General features: G+C 42.3%; 1 protein-coding gene across 1 annotated transcript; it reads right to left on the reverse strand.

Moving 5' to 3' along the window:
- Nucleotides 1-1,666: 1,666 nt before the first annotated feature.
- LOC143173004 (fructose-1,6-bisphosphatase 1) lies at nucleotides 1,667-11,572 on the reverse strand. Its single transcript, XM_076362950.1, has 7 exons — nucleotides 11,366-11,572; nucleotides 8,632-8,794; nucleotides 7,232-7,324; nucleotides 6,051-6,194; nucleotides 4,681-4,818; nucleotides 3,096-3,215; nucleotides 1,667-2,091 (listed from the first exon to the last, which is right to left on the reverse strand). Exons 1-7 carry the CDS (start codon nucleotides 11,533-11,535, stop codon nucleotides 1,900-1,902), a joined length of 1,020 nt encoding a protein of 339 aa, XP_076219065.1. The 5' UTR covers nucleotides 11,536-11,572; the 3' UTR covers nucleotides 1,667-1,899.
- Between the last annotated feature and the right edge of the window lie 13,547 nt (nucleotides 11,573-25,119).

Genomic DNA, 25,119 nt, shown 5'->3' on the forward strand with positions numbered 1-25,119 from the left:
CAGGTCAGGGTAGTAAACCCTCTCCTTCCAGGCTGGTCCCCAGACTGGCAATAAGGGCACCCTGCTGGGAGACGTGGGTTTGAGCCTTCTCCCAGAGGGGAATTAATCAGAAATTAGACAATATACCTCATGGTCGCTGTTTGTGGGGTGCCTGATTTTGCAGGTGCATATCAGGCAAAGTATGTAAGCCACGGTCTGCTCATTTCCCAGAGCAGAGTTTGCCCTACAGAGGAGCCCGATCCTGTGCGGGGCCAGACTTAGGCCCTCACAGCACGAAAAGCAAGCGCACAAGCAGAACGAGAGCTCAGTGGAGATTTCCAGGACTGTTCAAATCCTTTAAGAGCTCAGGTCCCTGAAAGCCCTGTCTTCACTAACCAAAGCCTCATCAGAAATAGCATTTTCAGCAGAAACTAGGCCATTCAGTCCCTGCCAGAAACGCCTTGTCCCCTATCACTTTGGAGAACAGATGCATATATATGCCCATCTAAGGTTTGCCAGCATGCCTCCAAATGCCCCAAACACAACCTGTGTCAGAACAAGGGCCCCCAGGTTTTTTTGTGTGTGAGCCCTCATAGAGCACGCCTTCGCACCATGGCCTCTAGGTTCCCCCACACTCTTTTATTCTTGTTTTACAAGAAGAACCAAGTTCAGACAGGCTATCTGCACTGATGTATCCAAAATCCTCAGACAGGCAACGGTATAGCTCACTGCACCCATAGACAGAGGCTCCCAGACCATGGCTTGAGTGAATGTTCAGTGGCACTCTACCCAACAGTAGAGTTAGTTTGAGTTTGGTGAAGGTAAATGTCAAAGATTTGCAGATTTGGACTGATTCAAAAAGCTTGTGAGCCACGGCCATAAACTGTACGCAGACAGGTGGAGAGTCCATCTAGCTCCCAAGCACTAATGTCGTGTTCCCAGCAGCATGCTCTGAATCAGCATATTAAATGTCAGTGTGCTTTGTGGGGATCTTCGCAACTTAATTCTGCTTGCACAGCAGAACCCTTTTCCATGGTAATGCACACTCCCAAAATAACCAAAGAACACCTGGTGGGGGTTGCTAGCAACACATAGGTTCATTTTTTCACCAAGCAAGCAGGTTAATTTCTGGCAAATATAGCCAGCTCATCACAGCAGAATGGTGCCAAGCTGTCAACACATGCTCTTTATCCAATTCAAAAGCCACCTCCAAAATGCCATTTTCTGTCCTTGTGAACTGGATCTGATAGCGTGCCAACTGGCAATATTAACAGTATGTGCCAGAATTAACCCACACTAATGTTTCACAAATGTTAATTCTCAGTCAAAATAAGCCCAGACTGAAGTAAAATGAATAACTTCTGGAGCCTAGAAACAACATGTGGAGGTGTCCACATTAGCTTACATTATTTATGTAATACATAAATTTACATTAATTTATACTTATTGCCAAAGAACTCAAGACTGGTCTAGGAAAGGTCACTCACTGTAAGAGGCTGCTGAGTCTTCCCCCCAAGATTTTTAGAAGAGGACAGAGTCAGATATTCTGGTGATAGTCTGTAGCTTGTCTGAGAAAGTTGAATCTTCCCCTAGTTATTGAATGCAACACAGTAGCTCATTGTACACAGTACACACAAAAGCTCAGTGGCTTTTGTGTAATCACAAACGGTAAATGAAAAAGCAAACATATTTTTCCCTTGCTTTTACTTTTAATGCTTCCTTTAATGCAACCTTTTAATGCCTTTCATTGCACAATGCAATTGCACAAGATTTAACTTTAAAAAAATCTTATGAAAATATGGCTCGTTTGCTCTCTTGCTACAGAGGTCAGACAGTTCAGTCTTGCAGTACTGCAGTGTGTTCTTTGGTTCAGCTGTAAGAGATTCTTCCCATCTGCACAGTGACTGCAGCAAACTTTCTTTACTTAGCTGAATGCTTCTTGACTATCTCAAGGTACTCCTTCACATCATCAGGAGATCCCAAGACAACAGGCACTCTTTGATGGATATCCTCAGGCACTATATCTAGTATTGCTTGGTGCCCGGTGGTTGCTATTCCCCCAGCCTTCTCAATAACAAAAGCCATAGGATTGCATTCGTAGAGCAGTCTCAGCTAGAAGACAAAAATCAAAATGGCAATGGTCAGCCCAGGCAATGCTGAGAATTGTGAAATGTAAATATATTTGGTGTTTGATTTAAAATCAATCAACACTTCAAGTACTACCTATTTCATATGAACTTTGACTCAAGAATAAAATTGTGTGGATTTTTCTTTTAAACAAAACACAGTGAATACTGCATTTGCCCAATTTGAGTGCTTTCTCCATAGCTCATGTTTGCATTGTGCTCTTTACACAGAGATAAAGTTCGTAGGTAAGACACAACCTTTAACAAGGCAGCAGACCACGTAGGCCTGGGTGAAAAGAAAGAAAAACACTGGCCCTGAGTGTGCCATTAGGTTTCTCTAATGAATAACTGCATCTTATCTGCAACCTGAAGCAATAATTTATGGACAATTACAAAACAGATGAAAGGTCTTTGCTGAATAAACAGTCCCCTTGTCAGCCTGTAAGTGTGTGACCTTCCCGGAGTGACTGTCCTCCTGGCAGAGGCAGCCAGGCGTAGTTCCTCCAGATGAGGCAGCATTACCAAGTACAAGATACAAATGGTTTTCTCTTTGGCAGAGCTTCTCGTAAAGGGGCGCACTACGTTTAGGCTTCTTACACACTAGCTTGCAATAGGAATCTCAGGGTAATGTGGGTTGTTTTACTTTGCTTTGTAATGTTTTGCTTGGTTAGGGCCAGCATGGCTTGGGCTGAGATGGTGCAGAGAAGCCTGTTTGAACAGCACATCCCCTGGTACGTTCCATAATCTGAATATGTTTGGGATAAAGAGAAGTCAGTACAGTTGAAACAGGTTAGCAGCAGCCCTAAGATTGGTGTCTGGCAACAGGTTGCTGTCACTCATGACACTGTGCAAGGGGTGGCCATACCCACACACCAGAGATGCAAGCTACCAAGTTATAAAAAACATGTTCTGCGATCAAAGTACTGATCTTTGATAGTGAAATATCTAGATGATGTAACATTTTCTATAATTGGGCTTATTCAGGTTTACCTTTCCTTTGGGACTTTTGGAGTTAGCAGGATACAGAAAGATTCCTCCATACACCAGCGTGCGATGCACATCAGCCACCATAGATCCTATGTACCTCCCACCATATGGTGAACTGCCATCCTACAGAAAGACATTTAAATAAATGTAACTTTTGAGAACATCAGGGTAATTCCCCCCCCCCCCCCATGGGTCCTAACATCTAACTCCTCCACATTGTGATTTATTAATAATATTCAAAGTAGTTTTGGAGAAAATTTCAGTTTCCTCCTCATTTTCTAATTGGGAAAATCCAAGGAAAAGGACTGACAGAAAATTTCAGGATAGATGAGTGGTAGTGCCAACAACAGAAAATGCATTCCAGCTCTCCATCAGTGCTCTAACCCTTGGAAAATACTGCATTTTTAGTACCAAAAAGATCAAGTCCTAGGAATTGATGTTGGGGTTTTTTCTTTTGTAGCAGAAAAAAATATCAGGGAGCAAAAGAAGTGATCTTTCCTACTTCTTCTACCCATTTTTGCCAGCTTCTACAACTTTTTTGGTACAAAAAAGTTAATAGTTGACTACTGATGTTATTTCCTTATTATACTCCAGAGAGTACATTTTAATATCTAAATAAACAACACCTTAAGCCTGGCATGATGCCAGATGAAAATAGCAGTCTTTGTTCAAAGCAAGATCAGGAAGTCAAGAAGGGACACGAATACTTAACTATAGCAAATGTTTACACTTCATTGTCAACGTCATAACTCCAGTGATGACGGGCGTAAGGCATGAGAACAGACATGATTTTTACGAGCACTCCTCAGAGCTTTAGGCCTCCTGACACCAGGAAACTGGAGGACCACAAAGCGGACCCTGAAACTACACTAGCTTTTCAAGTGGGAGGCCCCCTCAGGACCCAGCTTGTGTTACCACTGAGCAGTGACCCACTGCCATCCCCACTTGGCTCTCCATCTACTCAGACGCTGCAGTGAAGAAGCCGCAATCTAACACACATGTCAATAAAATTTCTTCATCACCAGAGGAGATTTCCTCTCTACTTGACTACCAAACGCCCACTTTTGCCTCCAGCACTGTTACTCAGGCACCCAGCCAGGAAAGAAGGTTTTTTAAAAAAGAAAGGGAGGGAGGGAGGGAGGGAAGGGAGGGAGGGAGGGAGGGAGGGAGGGAGGGACGGAAGGAAGGAAGGAAGGAAGGAAGGAAGGAAGGAAGGAAGGAAGGAAGGAAGGAAGGAAGGAAGGAAGGAAGGAAGGAAGGAAGGAAGGAAGGAAGGAAGGAAGGAAGGAAGGAAGGAAGGAAGGAAGGAAGGAAGGAAGGAAGGAAGGAAGGAAGGGGGGGGAGAGAGAGAGAGAGAGAGAAGACAGAAAAGAAAGATTAAAGAGGTGCAATGCAGTACTGAACGATGGTGAAATATCTGGTCACATCAACTGCTGCTCTAATTATCAGTCCTACATGAAGATATATTTTAAATAGACAAGAGAGGAAAACAAGCCCTGAACAGTGCATGAGACAGTGATTGATCATAAAGTTGGAAATTATGAGTGTTGCTTGTCATCAGAAGTTTATCTGAAATGGGATCTTCTACCTCAGGGAATTTCTTCTTTTTGAGATACTCTGTGACTGCAGGATCGAAGTATTTAGCATAGCCTTCATTGAGACTGTAGATATTTCCCTTCTTTTTGATTTTCACATCTCTATCCACTAAAATGAATTCTCCAATTGCCTAACAATAAGAAAGAAAAACAATTTGAGCTCATTTATTGACAAACCACAGCAAAAACCAATCATACACACAGTTTAGGAAAAAATTTACTGCAGCTGCCACTTTCTTCAGTAATTCAGTACCCACGAAAAAGTGGTATTTGTAGTCTAGATGAGAAGTGTTTTGTTTATCCATAAAACACAGAGAGACCATGAATCCTGGGGTCATGCAACTTTCTTCATACTACCATTCCCAGCTCTCTATCACTTTTCTATGCCAAAAAATGCTGTTGCCTGTAAATTTATTTAGCTCTCCACTCTTTTGCTAGACTTGCAATAAAAGTACAGCTCTGAGGAGTTTTGAAACTGAGAGTGCCGGTTGAAGCAATGCATAAACCTCTTCAAATAGCTATACATATTAATAAATTCCCGTTTGTCTTAGCTTCGGCTAACTGGAAGACTGGAATCAAGAAAGCCAATCTCTGTAACCAAGGGCTGGTCTGTTTAGTTTTCACTAAAGTAAATTTCCAAGTTAGTGCTAAAAATAAAATAACATGCACGCATGCTCAAAGTTAAATATGCTATGTGAATACAGACAAAAATACATGCAGCTACTTAAGCTGTTACTTAACAGGGAGCACCAAGTTATATTTCTTGCTGCTTGACCACTGCAGGTTCTAAAACTTTAATACTGGCAGGTGGCACAGCCTGACTAACTGATTACAGAAAAACGGGTCACTAAAGCAAACTACTTTCTGCTATGATCAACATGACTTTTATTTTAAAACTCATGCAGTCAATGCGTGCTAGAACGTCAAACGCACCCACACACGTCACTTACTCTTTTACACATCATGGTGGGATCTGAAAACACAGAAGAAGGTTAAATATTTCTGTTTCTCTGGTTTACTACGGTCCTAGCATTAAGGAAAAGACAAACAGATCTTAAAGGGCATTCTGCATTGCAGAAAACAGCTTATTTTAACTACCAGATGATTTGGCACATGCTGTATATTTGCTTCACTGACTTGGCTGCCTTCCCGTTGTTGAGTCACACATAGCACCGCTGCAGCGGGCAGGAGGAATGCAAACATCTCTTGACATTATTGCTGATGGCTTATTAAGTGTACTTCATGTCTCCACGTTAGCTTGAAAATTGCTCCTTTGTTTGATTTTTCGGGGGGACAAACAGTTCTCATAGACAGTACCATGTTATCCCTGAACAAGAAACAAAGAAACAGAAGACATTCTCACCGGATCCAGCATGAAACAGTTGACACCTCCAGCAGAAGTGGCCAGTACCAGCATTGTGGCACTCCCATACAGAGCATAACCAGCTGCCACAAGATTACGCCCGGGTTGTAAAGCATCTTTCCCGGAAGGTTCATCAGGGGACACCTAGAATAAGAAGGAGCATAGCCAACTTTACTTCATTGCTATAGCTGGTACATAACTGGACTCTCTGGGATAGGGATGGTCTTCTACTCCATATCCATGCGTGAGGTGTCACAAATGCTTCCATGATCCACAACTGAGATTCCTACTGGATGCACTAATACAAATTATATGGAGGAGACAAACACATTGATCTTGAAATGCTCTTGTATAAGCCTAGTTGGAATGCAGGAAGCAGGAAAGGATTAAGGAGATAATATAGAGCTGTGTAACTCCTTGTAGGTGATGATGAACACAGCTCGGAGGAAAACTCCGAGGCACAGTTGAAAAGCAAGCAATGAAACATGACTCACGGAGTTTACAGCTGATCAAAAGTACTTGGGATTTTTTGGGGTTTTTTTGCTTCATACAAAAATGAAGTTGAAGTTTGGGACGTATGACAACATACAAAAGATGATTAAAATGGACAGTTGGGTGTGTTTTATCTGACTTACTTTTTCCCCCATCTAGTGACATGTAAGTCTGGTATTTCAAGCTCCTTCAGACAGGGTTTCTGCCTTTCAGAGTGAATTAGACACTTCAAATGCACATGCCATGTTTCAGCTCTGGTTTGTGTTTGAAGCCTGTCCTCAGGCTACGAGGACTATTAGTACAGAGAACAAGAAAACCTGAAAGCACATTCCCCAAGTAGATGACAACCACGTGGTATTTTGTCTCAACACAAATATTCATGAAATCTAAGACCTGATTTGTTTGTAAGGGGTAATTCCTTTAGCTGGCTAATTAAATATCAGCCAGCTTAATTAAATATCAGGCTTCCATGTACATATAGGTACCTCATCTTCTAAAAGAGTAATGCAAATCCCTCACAAATGTTTTATACAAGTGTCTGTGAAACAGCAGATTTAACTTAAAGCTGGTCCTGAGAGTCTCTTTCACAAACAAGTTTAGTTAGATTTTATTAAGTCTTCACATGCAATTATATTTCATCAAAAGTTGCACAATAACAGTTTTTCCTATCCTACACGAAAGCATTTTACCTTTCTATAGATGGCAAAGATGGTCCCAATGGAAACAAGACAGTCAATGTTCGATGAGCCATCTAGAGGGTCTATGCAGACTATGTATTTACCCTAGAAAATACAAAAGAGAGAACAACTAGATTAGTGACATTATTTACCCACTTCCCCCAGATAAAAATACTTCAGTAGGTAAATTTTCTCAGAGACTTTCAAAGCAACATAAACTAAAAGGCTTTTATAGTTTATGAAGGAAATGAATTCAAATGTTAGAAATTCTTTGGCCCACGTTTCATTCTTGATTACAACTGTGCGATTTGTGCCACAGCAGAAGCTGGGAAATCTTTAAAGTAAGCAATAGATGATGAGACAGGAAAGGTGAAGTTTTCCTACATGATTTTTAATATATATAAAAAAGAGAATACTTTTTAATTATTAGTTTCACTTCATCTATTTAATTAATGCTGACCCATTTTGATAGACATCCTGTAGTATCTACTCATCTCTAACAAAATTACTTTCTGAATTATAAGGAAAAAGGCAAATGAAGAAGATCAGCCTTTTTCTAAAGCTAAAATTAGAGAGATTAGAAAGGCCTTTAACACTTAACATTCATAAACTATACATTTCACTTTACTGCATGTTCCACTTTAAACACTGCAATGAAACTCTGCGCTCTGAATGGACAGATGCTCAGAAATTATCTTAGCCAATCTGTGGTCTTATCCTGTTTTTTGGGGGTTTTCCCCCCCAAAAAAAAAGAATGGTCCCTGCCTATTGCTGTATGAAGGATTCCTGTAGGTACAGGAAATTGCCAGTACAGGGAAAACAGCTGAATCAACTGTACCTTTTAAATAGCTTGTTTCCCCCTTATTTTATCCACAGTCATTTTAATAATCACGTGTAACAACAGTAAGTGTTCATTTGCTTTTTGTGAATAGAAATAATAATAAATAAAAAATATTTTTGTTTCATTGTTATTAGGTCTTTCATGGGCTTCAAGGAGAATTTGCCTGAACTCAAGATTTGACCTGCACAGAACAGCTCCTCAGTGTCCTACCGACAAAGCTACTTTACAAAAGGGCTTGGCTGACTCAGAGAATAGTTCCAGAGATCAGATGGGATAAAAAAGAAATAAGTTTCCTCCACAATTAAGAAAAGGTGGGAAAAAAAGAAGGTGGGGAGGAACAACAGAGAAAAAAAATAAAAACAACAAACATCAGTCTCGAGAGCAGAAATAACAGAGAGGACAAATGTTGACTGACACTCCCTCCACCGCCCCGACCCCCCTTCATTTGCCAATATAGAAAAGTACACGTTTTCTGAAATTTTTAGCTCAGTTTCAGTTTTTCAGATCTGAAGCAATACACCTGTAAAGGCTGATCTGAAATCAAGCAGGGAGAACCTTTGAAGCTACTAACCCTTTTTTCAGTTTCCACTATCACAGCGTCTTTGTTTTCTTCTGACACGATAACACATGTACTGAAGGATGACTTGAGCATGTTAATCACCAGGTCATTGGAAAGGATGTCCAACTTCTTTACTTGATCTCCTGTCACATTGGTAGACCCAGCAATTCCATAGCTAGAGCAATGGCAAGAGAGAGCATTCCGTGAGAACGGGGCACTACATCTTCCAAAGCGCCCTGTTTCTGGCAACCTGATATTTGTAAAACAAACAGCACTTTTGGATGATATCTCAGTTCTCTAAGCCTGTTTTTTACTGCCCAGCGGATTCTTGCTGAGACCTGCTAGCGTTAGCTGTGGTGGCAAATCTGGAAGACACGGAACGTGAGGAACACGAAACAAGGAATCACCTTTCAATAGTCCCTAAACTATAGGCAAACATAGCCAGAGCAGGCTGTGAAGGCTGAATTACAATAATTGTGTTATTTAATGAGCTCTTAACTTTAAGACCTAAATGCTGCCCCTGAATCCTAGGCTCCGATATTATAGCTGCATACCATAAAAGCTAAGACTTCATTAGAAAATGTACACTTAGAAAGTAACAATGAATCTGAACGACACTAGTTACACTATAACTTCCTATGTAATTTGCTCCTGGTTAGCAATATGATGTACAAATTGCAGTAGAAACACTTTGCTCACAGATAAATCAACATTTTTATGGTTCAATGTTTTCCGTTTTGATTCTAAGTAGTAAACATTTCCTTGGCAGTAAAACTGAGGAGTACAAATACGAAACACAAATAAAACCCTGCCAACTAATCAGAATCGAACCATCTGGCATCAGGAAGTACCAGGAGACCTTGTGATAGGTGATTTTGAAAGCATGCAAAACAGAGAGAGGGGAAGTTTAGCGCTCAGAAGAGAAAAACAGTCATCAGCTCCACACACATTTAGATGACTCTTACGTACTTCAGCTACGATTCATTGATTAGGCTGAATACTGGTACTTCAGGTTTTCATAATAACGCTGAACATGCTACTTTGAATGTACTGTATTTCTTCAGTTTAATGCATGAGGCAAAGAAAAAGACCTGCTATAATTCTCTCTTTCTCTCTCTGCTACAGTGGCTTGAACATTTTTCTGCAAGTGTGAAAGTGCTTTTAGAAAACAACGTACTTTGAACACCATGCTTGCGAGCGGAGGCACAAATCCTCATCCTAAGAGCAAAAACTCCTTACGGCCAGCAGCTACAGCTCTCACACCTCCCCTGTTGGGGAGTCCTGGGAGGGGACGGCAGGGTGCCCTGCGCCGGAGCCTGCAGCTGGGAAGGGACTGTGGCTGCCCCAACTGTTCTGCATCTCCGCTGCTGGGCAGCACTGGGCATACAGCTGAGTGTGGGGACGATCCAAAAAAAATGGGCCCCAGAGATCCCTACTTGTTCACATTCCCTGATAGCCAAGCAAAATCCCACCACCGGTTAGGAAACGCAGTCCCACAGTGGGAGATGTACTGCTCAAGGAGACTCACAAGTCCGAAGCTGGCTACCCCAGCACCGGTGGAGAGTTAAATCCACCAAAGGGGATCATAAGGCAAGGCTGTCAGCATAGGCATCGAACCTGTGGGCAGCTGTCAACAGACACACATGTAGGACACGTAAGGAATGGGACCTTAGACTGCTACAAATCAGGTCACAGATGGGAAACCCCGGTCCTTACTGATAGACACAGGAGGCACATGAAAGGGCTAGCACATAGTGATTAAAAATCTATCACACTTATATAAAAATCTGAAGCAAGACAGAGAAAAATAGTTCAAATATACATGAAGTGGAGGATTTTTATTCTCTCTTGCAGTTGCTTCTGTTTTATTAACTTCAGTCACCAAATTTTTCAGCTCTCTGATACATTTTGTAATAAATGTTACTCTGTATTGCCAGAGGCCTTCCGCTTGTTATATTTTCCACTACATGGCTTGTAGAGGCAAATTCATTTTCTCGTTACTACATTTTCCATTAAGTAATGAAGCAGCCCATGTCTAAAGCCCCGATCAGCATACAATTTGGCTTAGCAACAATATGTAAAATACTCAGGGAGATTAGTTACCTACAACCAGTTTCAGTTATTTAACATTTCAAGAGCTCTGCTTTCCTTCTGATGCATCTGCAGGGCAACTCCCCTCTCACTGGCTGACTACAGACACTACTGCTCCTAACCAATGCTCTTGCATCCAAATCTTTATAGAGAAACTCAGGTTGCTATGATGCAATATGAAAAAACCCCACTGAATTTGATTAAACACCTCATAGCATAAAATGGTGCTTTGATACTAAGCTACTGACTGCAGTGAGCAATAATAATTCAGCCATATTTTGACAGGCTTTGTCTTTCAGTCTTCTGGTTCAAAGCACCCAAACCTGCTGAGGGTTTGCATGAAGGTCTATCAGCAGCAGACATCTGTCAGGGACTGCATGCCTTGTATTATTAAAAAGTCATAGGATCCATTTCACTTGAGAAAATCAGGAGTCCACGGTGCTAAAGGAGCTAGTCACATCTCTGCGCAAGGGGGTGGGTGGATGCAACACCGCTCACACGCCTTTCGGGTGATACCCCCCATCCCCATCCCCGCCACCCCGGAGGCGGCAGGATCCCCTGGACCCGCGGGGGTGCGGGGAGGTGCGGGATGCCACCGGCGCTCCCAGCCCCCTCCTCCCCCCCCCCCCCCCCCAAACGGCGTCCCGGGACTTACAGGTTGGCGATGCCCGCTTTACGGACGGCGGTGGAGATGGCTTTGATGGCCGTGCAGAGGGAGTTGAGGAGCTGCGTGAACTCCCCGGTGCCTTTCGCCCGCCTGCCTTCCTCCATCACGAAGCGGGTCATGGTGATGACATTGGTGTCGAAGGCGGAGCGGTCCGTCATGGTGGCGGCGGCGGGAGAGTGGAGCCGCAGCCGTCGCCGCCGCTACTAGCCCCCTAGGGCGGCCGGGGCGTGGCCGGGGCGTGGCCGGGGCGTGGCCGGGGCGTGGCCGGGGCGAGGCGGCGAGAGCCCGGGGCGGGGGGGGGGTACCCCCCCCGCCCCGGGCTCTCGCCGCCTCCCCCCGCCCCGCCAGCCCCGCATCCCTCCGGGCCGGAGGAAGGCGAGGATGGAGATGAGGATGAGGAGAGGGACCCCACCCCACCTCCCCCCCGGCCCCCCTAAAATCACCGCGGCGGGGAAACCCCTCAAGCACCCTTTTTTTTTTTTTACCGAAGCGTGTCTCATTCCCGTGCACCGGGGGGGGGAACCGATGCTTGAGTGTGTGTGAATGGCACAGAAAGTGAATCGAGACACGGGTCGTGGTAGCTCTTCGTGTTTGCAGCGCTCGCACTTGGGTGCTCATCCTCCTGAAAGCGTGCCCAAAAACTCAGAAGTCCGCTTCGTTTCACCGCCCGATTGCAAAACGCCGAGTCTGGCCATGCGGGTTATGGTGAACTGCACACAACCTGCCGAGCGAGGTTAGTATCTCCTGCCTCACCGGAACGCTCTTATCCTGACCCAGCGGCACAGGAAAAACACACATTTAGTAACCAATTCCATCAAGTATTAACTTCTTCTGTTTAAAGAGATCATGCTAACCCCACATGCATCAACGCATCTAACACCATAAAATGGCACAAAAGCTGCAGGGAAACCGCCGCTGGCAACTGGACCCAATGAGATTTTTGTAACAAACTCTCCAAACCTGTTCAATAGAAAGATTTAGCCCAAGTCCCGCTCCAAAAGCTAGAAATTAATGCACCTTATACAAATACTGCTGCAAAACACACCTAGGAACGTAGACCCTCCTGAATGTCACTGCTTTTGACTCCAGCCTTCCTGACTGTACAGCAAAACCAAGCAATATGTTTTGTTGCTAATGTTGGATCAGAAAAATCCAGGCACTAGTAAGTGAAACCAAGTTCACCCAATGCCTGACCCTAGAGAGACACTTTCACACAATTTGACAAATACAAATCTGGATATCTCTATACAGTGTAGATTTGTGTACTACCCATCATTTTATATTTGCATTATCTAAGGAGATAAATCCAAGAAATTCTGATCACTTTTCAGTAGAATACATCCATGAGTTGGAAAAGCACAGTCTCAAATCCTAAAATTTGAAACCGCAGACTGAAATCATTCCAGGTGGTGTCAAATGCAGGGCAAAAATCTTTTAAAATGTGCACCTCTTTGCATATATATATTCTTTCTTCATGCAAAGCACATTGCGTATCTATACATTACATACTTCAAAGGTATGTATAAATGTCTTCTCCTGCAACTGCACACAACTTTGGCCTAATTTAGCCATGTCCAGAATTATAGACAATCCTGAAGATATTAGATACAAGTGGCTGTAATGCTCTTCCGAATGGGGTATCTCAGTCTTTGGCAAGCTGTTACCAGCCCAGCATCATAAAAATGTGCTTGGAGCAGCAGGTGGATTTTGGAAAATCTACAAAACATTGAAATTAGCTCTTTCTTTAAGGGTAAACAATGCTTTACAACCACCTATAGTTGCTACTTCAGTCTGAATAGTTGAGAACAATTAATAGCAAAGATCGCACAAAATTTTGGATAAGTGCACTTAAACTGGGTAGAAGCAAACAGGCTTGAACAGCCTGGGAATATATGAGTTATGGTAACAAACTCCAGAGCTGCTGATTTGGGGCAATCTACCTTAATCGTGAAGACCCTAACAAATACATCAGTAACCTGCAGGAAGAGCTGTACTTCAGTGTAAAATAGCCAAGATCAGTTCAAAATGGTCACAACCTAAGGTTTTGGTATCCATGCCTGAGGAGAACTATCCTCTTTCACCTTATGCACAGGGCTATGCATACTCTCCTCAAGTTCTGAGCTGAAACCTGTGCCCTTTTGGAGTTGGTGAGGTGAGTGGGACAAGAGTTTTACTCCTCCATTCCTACCGTGGAAGCCAGGTAGAAACAAGCGAGCTGTGAACTGAAATAGCAATCATTTGAAAGGATGCTGGTTTCGCACTGGTCCATCCAGATCTGCATTTTCCACTGTGGGGAAGTAGTGTAATTATTTTTAGCAGACATCGCATGTTCATAATCTTCTGCCATCAAGGCAACTCAATATACTACAGGTTAACCCATTCTACACCTCTGGCCTTAGAATATGAGCATACATTGGTCATTTCTGGGATTCTACTATAGTGTAGAAAGTTGACTTGATTAATGATTAAGATCTAATGGGCGAGTGCAGACAAGTTGTGAGAACGTAAAGCTTAGTGCCATAAATTGCCTGATACTTACCCAGCTTTTTGGGCAGAATCTGCAGCCTGCAGTGAGTTCACTGCTGGGACATCTGGCTGTCTAGCCAAGCTATCTAGCTAAGTTTGTCTGTACTAGCCAGAGACTGCAGCATAGGTATATCCTGAGATTATACTGATCAATTCTCAAACATGCATTTGTTAAGAGAAAAGGTCACTAGCTTAGCCAGTGTTATACTATGGGCTTAATTTTTTTCTTCTTTGTCAGTATTTTCATATATCTTAGGACAACACAGAAAGATGTCAGAAGCAAAATGAAAAAGGAGGTAACACAAGTGTCAAAAGACATTGGGAATACAGATGAAAAATTTTAACCTCCTAAAACACATATGCAGCCCTACAGCAACCATGCTGTGTGGTAACTATAAAATCAGTGTAAGATTAAAAGTAGGTTCTACATGTTGTGAACCTTTCCCTTTAGAAATCAGTAGTTAAACATTTATTGAAAATGAATTTGCAGCATTTGAGAAGGAAGGTCAGTGATGGTTGATTAAACATTGCTGAAACAGCTCACTTCTGTATAGAAGAAAACAGTCTTGTTTGCGAACAGATGACGTTCAACTAGACACGGTTCACAGCTGTTTTAGAACCGTAAGCATCCAAAACCACAAAACTTCTTTGAAACAAACTTTTCTCCCAGCACATAAAATCCCAAATGTGTAATTATTTTGCAAATAAGACACATGCTGATGAGAAATCCCCAGATAATTTATTATGAAGGTTGCCTCTTCTAGGTTCAAATGACAGCCAAAAAGACAGTGGGAGCGAAACCCCTTCACGAAGGCCTTTTTTTCCTGAATTAAGAGTGTCCATGTAGGAAAGGCAGCTTTAGATCTCACTTTTGCTGAGAAAAAATTTTCTTTGTGCAAAAGTCTCACAGCTGCAGAATTTTCGTGCTGGCTGAGTGGACAAGAGGGTAGGATCCAGCAAGTCACACTGAGATCACTCGCAAGGCAGTGTCACTCCACCAGTGCAGATGCTCTCTACCTTGCTATGCCATGATGTTTAGGGCTGGAGCAGTGTGAAGGGGATGACTGAGGCTGGTCCTGGCTGCTGCAGGAGGTGGATCAGGAGGAACTGCAGTGGCATGTGCAGAGCTTCAGGCAGGGAAGCGTACCATGTGGGAAATTACCAGGCTGATCTCTAGCTAGACGATCAATCTTTTGTCTTCTTTGCTTCAGAAAGTGCTTCATTTCACCTATATGAATTTCCTATGCTGGGACAGCATCCCAGAACATTTATTTATGACTGTGATAGCAAAGCACTTCACAACTCGGGACGCAAGTGAAAGATACCAGAAGGCACAAACTTATGTTTGTAATTATGAGTACAAATTGGCTAAAAAATGATTTCTCAGTATAGTGGCTGTAAAATGGGATTCATCTGATATTATGCATTAAATTGCTCTGACAATTTGTACGGATTTCCCTATGATTAATAAGCAGAATTGAACTGTAAAGTTGATATTAATTAAAATCCAGTGCCACGGGATTTTCCTGTACCGTGCTTGCCTACTGCCCTCTTGTGGGAGTATGAACATTGTCAGCATTTTAGTGTGAGACCGGCTCTTGTGGGAGTTCCTTTGCAGTTTTCTATAGGGTGACAAAGCACTTAACGTGTAGACAGTAGATCCTGGAAAGAAAGCCTACATGCCCCTGAAATACAAATATTGAACTGTAATTTTTAAATCTCTGTATTTGTTACTTACCCACAAGATTCTACCAGGCAAGCAGAGCAAAGAATATGCTAGCTGAATATTAGATTTGCTATCACTTCTCATCTTGTAAAATGTATAAACTAAAAGCCCTTTAAGTAATCATTCCAAGCCTACATCAACAAAATTTAAAAAAAAACCCAACCTGCTAAAAACATGTAGATATTTCAGTGCACTCAATACTAGGCTAAGAAGGTAATCAAAGTGTAGTTATAATTTTTAACAGTTCACTTTGCAGAAATAAATAATTTTTGTCAACACTGAGTGACATAATGTCATGATTACATGATACAATTTGTCAATGTAACAACCAAATTGAAAAAAGATTGCTTTTTACATTTAAACCGGGAGCCTGTGAAATTCAAGACTGCCGGAGGAAGTCAAACTCTGTTCCCAGACCCTGATCCTAGGTTAGATTGCTGTGACAGATCTCCCATTAACACCCTTGCAGGTTTAGTTGCTGGCTCAAATGCCTAGTTATATTGCTGTATTTCAAAGCACAGTCTGTTCAGGTTTTCCAGATCCTGTTGTTTGGGATGAGTTACATGGACGGTGTTGCAGAGGTTCAGCTGTGAAGGTCTAACTTAGGCATTTTCTCAGCTCTGGTAATTGTAACTTTACGTGATTCAATTCAGAATTTCTAGATAATCTCAAATGTTTATCAGCACAATTAAAAGTATTTTCTTCCATAAAGGTACAGAAGAAAGGGTAGTTGGCTTTTCCGTCTCTATTGGCAGTGTGAAGAAGGTGTGACCTGAAACTCTTCTGTTAATGAGATACATACTACAGAGCATGATGCGGAAATGCAGCATAATATCCACAAAAGACTCCTTTTGTGTAAGCCTCTGAAAAATATGGCCAACAGATGAGTTTGAGTGACTGTTCATACGGTTATTCCGTGTTGTTCTTTACCGTATGTATTCTGTTCCATGCCGAAAGTACAGGCAATAAAACCATTTAAAATGACTGATAACTATTACATTTTAAAAAATAATTTTATCTATAGTTTCCATAGTTTGCCACAGCTTCTAAATTCTGAATAAGCATTAGCTAATCAATATAATTGCCTTGTGAGGTAGGTAGGCAAGTAAAGAAAATTGAAGAAAAAACTTTATCCTGGGCCACAAAGGAAATTTGTGCCAGAATGAAAAGCTGGCTGATTACTTTGGGAATTCACACAGTTTGAGAGAGAGTGAATGAAAATGGGAAAAGGAAGCGTTCAACTCAACAATACAAGAATGGCATTTCTGTGTATTTCCTTTTGTTCTACTAACTTGACATTTCTTTGGTGATACAATTGCAGACAGTAGAGAAGAAAGTAGAGAAGGGACATGCCAAGCACGTACTGGGTCAGCTCTGGACAACTAGCAAGAAAGTTCAACCCATACAGCTAGGATACCACTGCAAGATGGTATGACTTTAGAAACGGGAGTGAGAGGTGGGTAGAAAGAAACCTATACTTAGATTGCTATAGAGTCCATTTGACTGTGCTAGGATTAATAAGCAGTAGCTCAAAATCCTTTCCCATTAGCTAGTTATTAGATAGCTATAAAATCCTGTTCTAAAGTCAGATTTTATCTTATAACTTCCCATCATTGATGCAAGTAGGCTCACTTTACTGATGGCAGTAGTAGCAAAAACATTTCCTTTGATAATAACAGTATCACACACATATGGCCATTTAGTGCTTTCTTTGTACAGCCCCTAGCAGGCAAGGGATCTAGTCTGCAACTGGCTCTTGCAGGTGGTAGTGCAATACAGAAAAAGCACTGTCATCAGTCTTGCTTGAGATGCATGCTGAGCAACTTTGTCTTGACCTTATATGCTTTTGTTCTGATCAAACAATCTATTGTAAAAGTAAATTCACCTGTGCATGAATACACATGTAGGGTTAAAATGAGAAGGATAATTTTTAAGACTGCTTGAGAATTTAGTTTCATGACTCACGCAGGTATGAATGGGTTGTGTAGGCTAGACCCTAGCCCTCGCTTTGTAAATGTGCTAGTACAGTTCCCAGTGCCGGTTCATCCACAACGCAAGGCTGATATCCAAAGCACCGTATGTGTCAAGACAGGGAGAAACCAGTGTAGATGGCAATGTCAGAATCAGGCTTTTGATCACTGGGAAATATATTTCAGTTTGCTCAACCTCCAGTATCCAGGCATACTGGTTCCCAGGTGATTTCAGAACATAGGTAAGAGAGCCGAGGGGCGTGTCTAGCCCAGGGTCCACCTCCCTCAGTAGCAGCCAGAGGTGCTGTTTAGGAGAGTGTGTGAGCCTGGCCGTTCCTGCACTCCTTTCCCCTCCTACTCCCTCCATATGTAACTGGACTAGGGATGCTAGAAGGTGCATCCCTGTCTGTTGCTTTAGTGTTCACTGTACAGGTATTTTTCTGATAGATAACCTAATAGGAAGCCATAACCCAAACCCTAGTGCATTGCAAGGTATGGTCCTGCCACCCTAGGAGCTTGATAACTAAGGCAGGGGTTGCTGGTTGAACTAATTTCTGTGAGTCTGAGGAAAGTAGCATGAACACACGGAGGAGGCAACAAGGATAGCAAGGATCCAGCTGGAGAGCACTTTTTTAATGTGACTCTGAGGAAATAGTAAGACATATTTTTATATGTGTGCTGGCTGAGAGAGATCAGAACAACAGCCAAAGAAACTGTCCCACAGTCTCTTTTGTGTTCTTGAAAGAGACAAAATGTTACTGTATGCTTTTTATAAGGAAACAGGATAGTAATCAGTGATTGAAGAAGAGGAAAAAATGCATGGATGCAGCTCAAGCTCAACAGGAGCTTATAGGCCCCTGCTTCTCTGAGTGTATCAGAGGTGTCTTGACTGGCTCCCAGATCCTGTGGCACCCAGCAAGAGCCACCGAGAGAGCCAAGATCTAGCCTCCACATGAGGTGTTGTCTCCAGCTGAGCTGGGAAATCAGCACTGGCGCTTAGCCAGGATCTCTTCCTTTTTACGGAGGTGGTGTCTTCCTGCTGTGAGTACCAGCATTTCCCTGCTCCTTTTAAGCTCAAGACTTAGTGAGAGGTGTGAGTTAGGTGCCCTTATCCCCTGAGACAAGATGCTGATGATCAGGGGAGAGACAGTGGCTTCCAAGACACACTGCCTCATGGTACAGCAGGACCTTGGCACTGCATGTGGTGGTCATTGTTACTGTGACACGCTTATTCTCTAGATGAAAAGTGTTGGTACAAACATAACACCATGGCCTTGTAGGTATCACAGAAACACTTGGTTCCCCCTAGTTCTTCTGCCCCTAGAAACAACTTACAAAAATTAGCCAACTATCCAAGCTAATATGTGAAGTAATGATGGGGTGAGGCTTGTAAAGTCCATACCACCGGGTAGAAATTTCGTGGTGGAAGAGGTATTCAAGACCGCTCAGTGCTGCCGGTGGCAGATTCAGCATTGACTGGAGAGAGCGAAAAGGGATGCCAGCCCACTACCTCAGAACATAGACATACCGTCATTTTTCTAGTGCACGCTAACTCCACAGGGGATATTTGGCTGCTACATCATCCACTTCAGCAAAGTATATCCCTTTTGATGACATGTTTGCAATGGTTTCTCCAACCCCTTTCTTAAAAGAGCAAGTATGAATGATTAGAGGGAGAGACTAGGAAAGATCAGAAGTGCTGTAGCACTGAAGGAAGTCTTCGACTAGGGCAAGATGCTGCCACTGTGTGAGTGGGGCCAGGGCAGTGCAACTGCAGAGCTGACACTGAAGTATGGGAGAAGCATGCGTGTGTGCACACACATACACACACACTTCTAGCAGGGCTGGTACAACTGGCAGCCTATTCATTTTTCTGGATTGATGAGAACCAGACCTGTTGAGGCAGCAACGTGTGATGTCTGCCTGGCCACAGAGCATCTGGAATATCATGAAAAGTGTATTATATTGCAAGAAAGTTGAAGAAAGCCTGATCTCTGGTCTCAGATGAGAGACAGAAGGTGATGGAGAAGAAAGTGGCTCAGAAGGCCAAAGTCTGAGAAGGTACTGCCAGATGATGGCAGCTGTCAGCTGGGTCAGTGGGAAATCTGGAAAGGACTGTAGGTGAAAACAGCTAGCATGATGAACTACCCTCATGAACACTGAAAGAGAGAAAAGAAGTCCCTTCAGGGTAGACACCTTGACAGAGTAACATACAGATAACTATCTGTGTTCAGTACTGAGGCAGATGATTGCTGCCTTCATGCACCTGCCAGGAAGAATATCCTTTTAATATGTGGGAAGAATTGAGACTCCAACACAGAACACTGTTTGGTCTGCTTGTGCCCAAGACGATCAGGATAGGCATATAGTACAGCACCATGCCTGCAGATACAAACCAGCATAGAGATTTGGAACTGCTTTCACCATGGCAAGCTGACTTCCGGAATAACCTTTCATGTTAATCCCATCTGCTCTTCTTTACCATGCAGAACACATGGCTGCTTAAGCCATCCTTGTAGACCAGAAGTTAACTGTTTCCCTGCAGAAAGTGGTATTTCATGTCTTTATTTCATCCTGTTCAGCAACTGATCATCTCACACATACGAAGTGCCTGCAGCTAGGGCTGGCCTAAGGTCTAGGGCACATCAAGATGCCCCAATTCATAAACCATTGTTTATTCCTTTTTAGAATAGCACTAGCTGAGAAAACTCACAGCAAACTGCAGTTAGGTGACCATTTCCTGGGCATGTTAGAGATGACACTGTTCTCTACTTTCACACAGGCTGAGACAAAGATAAAGAATCAGGGCAGTGGGAGAAAATTTCACACTCACAGCTTCCAACAAATGGGATAATGATGCCGGTATGGATAATGATACATGTGCAAGCAGGTAACTCATACATACCTGTATCATTCAAGACTATGCTTCACTCACAGACATTTTACTAGTGACAGAAAAAGTAACAGCAATGAAGTCATTCAGTATGGTGGAAAAGATATATTCTCTATTTTTTTTTCTCTCTTCTGTGATACTGCTTGAGGTTTATGAACTATGAGGTGTAGTTTCCTTGCCTGAAACCTCTGTTGGAAGGGTACAAAATAATAAATGGAAATTAACTGTATTCTTGACAGGGAGTCTTTTCTGCAGTGTTGTTAGGAGAGCATAACTACAGATCAGTAGGGCTAAAAACTTGAAGCTCAAGTTCCTAGTGCTTGCAGAGACAAAGAAGCATGTGGAAATTCAAAACAATCAATGGCTCAGAAATTTCATTAATTTTAATGGCAGAGTTCTTTGTTATTAATTAAGGCTAAGAATTTATTAGTGAAATTGCTCATAAATTCAGCTGACTGATTGCCTGTTTTGTACCCATCTTCACGTGATAAGCTGTGCATGACCTCTGGTAAGAGGAAGGTTCAGTTTGCAGCATCTGCAATGGTTATGTTACAGAGCAATGGTGGAGGAGAACTTTGGCGTTTTGAGTACAGGCCATAATGAAGATGCATTTTTTTTGTACGCAAGGCTGGAGTGGATGTATTGAAACACAGTATTCAAAGCTCTGTCATGCCAGTAGGTGTTCAGTCTGTTTTCCCTGTCTTGCCTTATTTCAGTTGCACTGCTCATTGCCTGTGACGATGATTGCAGTCTGGTCTCCGTGAAACAGAAGCGCCTCAGAAAACCTGGGGGAGAAGTCATGCATTTCGCTAATGAAATGAGATAAATAGTGGGGAACAACTTACAAAACCAAGCAAGAGAACAGCCATGATCTAGTAGAGCTGTTGTGCTTTAGAGAAAATACTCAGATACGGTACTTAGGAGCAGGCTGGAGTAGGCTGAGGCAGATTTGGATCATATCTCCACTTAAGTCACATGGTTGTGCGTATGAATGAGAACAGGTGTCCTACACCTCTGTTTTCACTCTCTGGAAAGCCATTAGTACAGAATACAGTACAGCATGCTGAGTAAGACATGAGCAGATATCCAGCACTTATAGATAGCACTGCTCCCATCTAAATGCAGTATCTTTTTACAAAGGTGAGATGGTACTTTCCAGGTGACAAATTAAAACAATGAGAGCTCTTATAACAGTAAGTCCATGCATGACAAAGGACAGTAAGCTCAAGGGTGGTGTTTTAAAAGGGTCAAGTGACTGAGGTATGTTCCAGTTTTCAAAGGACTGTGGGTTTTGCATATGTCCATCTGCACTATCATACAGAAATATATATGCATTGGTTTCAGACTTGCTAGGTTAAATCTTGCTAGCAGCATGGAGCTCTGCATGTACTAATTAACAGTGTTTTCCAGGCTACTGGAGAAATAATGTCAATACCTCATTTCTTCCCAGAAGGAAATTGTTAAGGTACAAAGTTGTGAGCACCATTTTCCAAATCAAGGAAGTGAAAAGCTATGTGCTACAAAAGTTGAATTATTTGCCTGGTCTTTGCTGTTGCTTTCAGAGAAATGCAATACATCAGAGTTGCCTCACCCATAGGATACGCTGTGAAGATAATCAGTTAGTAAAACACTTTGATATCCTAGTGCAGAATACGATGTAGAATTGCAAGCTACTTATTTTTCTCTTCCTAAAAAAAATTAGTAGTAAGCAATCTTTTCCCTTTTCCAGGTCCCAAATCCAAAGCTATTTCAATCTGCCTATGTTTATCAGTAGCACCAAGATCATCAGTATGTCTCCTTTGATGATAATTGACCTGCAAGTGGGACTGGAGTTTTGAATGGAAGGGCAGGCTTCCCGTGCCAAGCAGTAAGCCTGGCAGCGTTGGAAAATCAACTTTACAGTGGTGACGCTGAGATACAGTTATACAAACCACTGTCAGAAGTGCACAGAGGAGAACGAAACCACCATTCTTGACAGCTGAAATACACTAGTAAAGTCTTTATAAGGAGTGTCTGTCCAAGCACAAGACACGCTGCCACCTGAAACAATAGCATGGCACTCAGTAAATGCCAACCATCCAAAATCACAGTATGTGCACTCAGAGGTACTACCACCCTGTGCTTGTCTGAATGGCTGTGAGTGACACCACAGAAGGCCCACAGAAGAAAAAAGCAAAAGCAGAGTAAAATTTTCCAGCATCCTGTCTCTAAGGAAAAGCTGGAAACACTGTGATCAGGGATGAAAAGGGTTTTTAATGTTGCAAACATTAAAGCGATTCTGCTGCTTAAACCCTCCTTAGTTCAGGAAAACAGGATTTTCATCATGAGAAAATCATCATAAAATGGTGTCGGAAAAAATGAAACCTGTTGTTTAGTCATAGACATTAAAGCCACTTGCTTTAATGTCAACTTTCCACTGGCAGGGAGCTGCTGTGCAGTACCAAGATCCCGCCATCAGATGGCAATGCTTATTCATGCCAAACTACTGCAAAGCTAGAGCCTGGCGGCTCTCCGGAGGCGCAGAGGCTGGTCTGGGCAGCCTCACGTGTCTCTCCCTGCAAAAGGGGTTGTGAAGCTCTTAGCACTGATGGTGACTGCGTAAACGGAGGGGAACAGAAAGGCTGGCTCTTTTCTATACCTGTAGAGAAGAGATTGACGCTGTACGTCGAACCTGCTGCTAATGCACAATTATAATTTAAATCCTACTGGAAATGGTGTATTCACTACCCTGAGGTCTCTTGTTCCTGCTCACTGAATACTTCTCACACTCCCACAGCTGTGTCAGTCCTCCCACTCTGGTTCCTTCCAGGCAGTTTCCAGTGGGGCGTGAAGCTGTTTTAGCAGTGCAGGATTAGACCTTCTGCGTTTGACATCCCTAAGTACTGCTCTTGTGATGGCTGTGATTATTATTTTTAGTATAGCTGTTGTTTATTATGAAGGGCATAATTTTGTAGCAATAGAAGTAATTATTGGGACCATACAGACGGAGAACAAAACCACAGTCCTTGCCCTACACAGTCCACAGCCTGAGAATAAGAGAAAACAGACAAAACCAGGCATATGAGGATGTGCCTGGTTTTATAGAGGAGCTGCTGCAATGCTTGTATGGACAGAACTTCCTCTCTCATTGAAAACTTCACTGTCAGTTATTCACCTTCTCCTCTTTGCATTCTGCAGTCTACATGTCATTCTGCAAATGGCATTTTGCTAGTGTGTGCTGAATATAGCACCTTCAGAAGAAAAAAAGAAAAAAAATTGATGAGAATTTGAAAAAAACAAAAATGTAACCTGTAAGAATGACATATATTGAGTTGGAAAAGATAATTTTCAATGCTCAAATTGGGTGAGGTTGCCAGTAACTCATCCCTAACTCTTTCAGCTTACATAAAGAAAAGATGGCAAACTGTCCTTGCACATTCAGTGCTTCCTTCTGTTTGTAAGCCAAGATCACAGGTTCAGCCATTTATAGGCTGAATACCAAAAACAATTAAATAGGCCCCATGTGTGTTTTGCGACATGAAATCCTTATGAGACAGCAGGAGTCAAAACATCCTGCCCTCAGCTTCCACTGTGTCTTAATTGCAAAGGATGAGCAAGCACTGCACAACCAGGCACAGCTGGAAGTTGATTTAGCCTATTTTTATAGGAGAAAGAAGATACTTGTTTTTATAACAGCTGGTAGGATTTCTCTTTCATGCCACAGATACAGGCCTAAGTAGAGGATTATACGTGTATTTTATTCATTACAGATGTAATAGCTACATCTATACTTCTGTATAGTGCCCAAGGTGAACTAGATGCTCTAGAGCAGCAGTCTCTCAACTTCTTTTCATCGCACACCCCTATGAGTAAAAAATTTTTGAGTATGGACTCCAATATATGCATATTTATTTATAAATTATATACATGTATTACTGTACTAATGTTATGTATATAATAAAATATACACAAAATAGAAATTAAAAAAGGATGACAAAGATAAAATAAACACTATTTTAAAATTTTATTTTATTTTTAATGGTAAAAAAATACTTTCTTCCTGCACCCCAGTGGATTGTCTTGTGTACCCCCTGGGGTGCACTTTGGAGGCCACTGCTCTACACACAAAAGCTGTGAAGTCTGATATCTATTGTCCTGTATCCGGCCAAAAGGATGCTTCTGTTCTGATTTACACAGTGTATGAGGTATCTCCCCATTCCAAAGGACAGGAACCTGCAGCATCCATTTAACCTGCTTTACGTATGTGGATGGCTGCAAGCAAAAGGTGTTCATAGCTGAACAGGACTTAAAGAGCTATTGCAAGACTGGCACCTGAAGATTAGTAAGCTCCTGGGATCTCACAGCAAACAGTACAGGATTTGAGGGACAAAAAGATGCAGAGTGTGTGGCCGCTTGTTTATGAGGTATTTATGCATTACAACAGTTTTGTGCAAGTGTTTTTTAATGGCATTTTGGGGAATGCTTCAAACTGAAATTTAATGGGGAGGTGCTCTTAGAAACAAAAGAATGAGATTAAATGAAATAAAAATAGATATTGGGAAGGGAAAAAGAGAAAAGGGAAGGGATGAGGACAGGCAAACGGGAAAGCAAGAAAGGAAGAAAAATATTATGCCAACACTTTAGAACA

This window comes from Aptenodytes patagonicus, chromosome Z (assembly GCF_965638725.1).
Source record: "Aptenodytes patagonicus chromosome Z, bAptPat1.pri.cur, whole genome shotgun sequence".
In the NCBI taxonomy this organism is placed as follows: domain Eukaryota; kingdom Metazoa; phylum Chordata; class Aves; order Sphenisciformes; family Spheniscidae; genus Aptenodytes; species Aptenodytes patagonicus.

Excerpts from the sequence above, each read along its gene's own strand:
- LOC143173004 (XM_076362950.1), bottom strand. The coding sequence starts at position 11,535 with ATGACGGACCGCTCCGCCTTCGACACCAATGTCATCACCATGACCCGC. Across the intron at positions 8,795-11,365 it reads AAAGCGGGCATCGCCAACCT|CTATGGAATTGCTGGGTCTA; the intron begins GTAAGTCCCGGG and ends CCATTGCTCTAG. Across the intron at positions 3,216-4,680 it reads AAAAGAAGAAATTCCCTGAG|GATGGCAGTTCACCATATGG; the intron begins GTAGAAGATCCC and ends GTCTTTCTGTAG.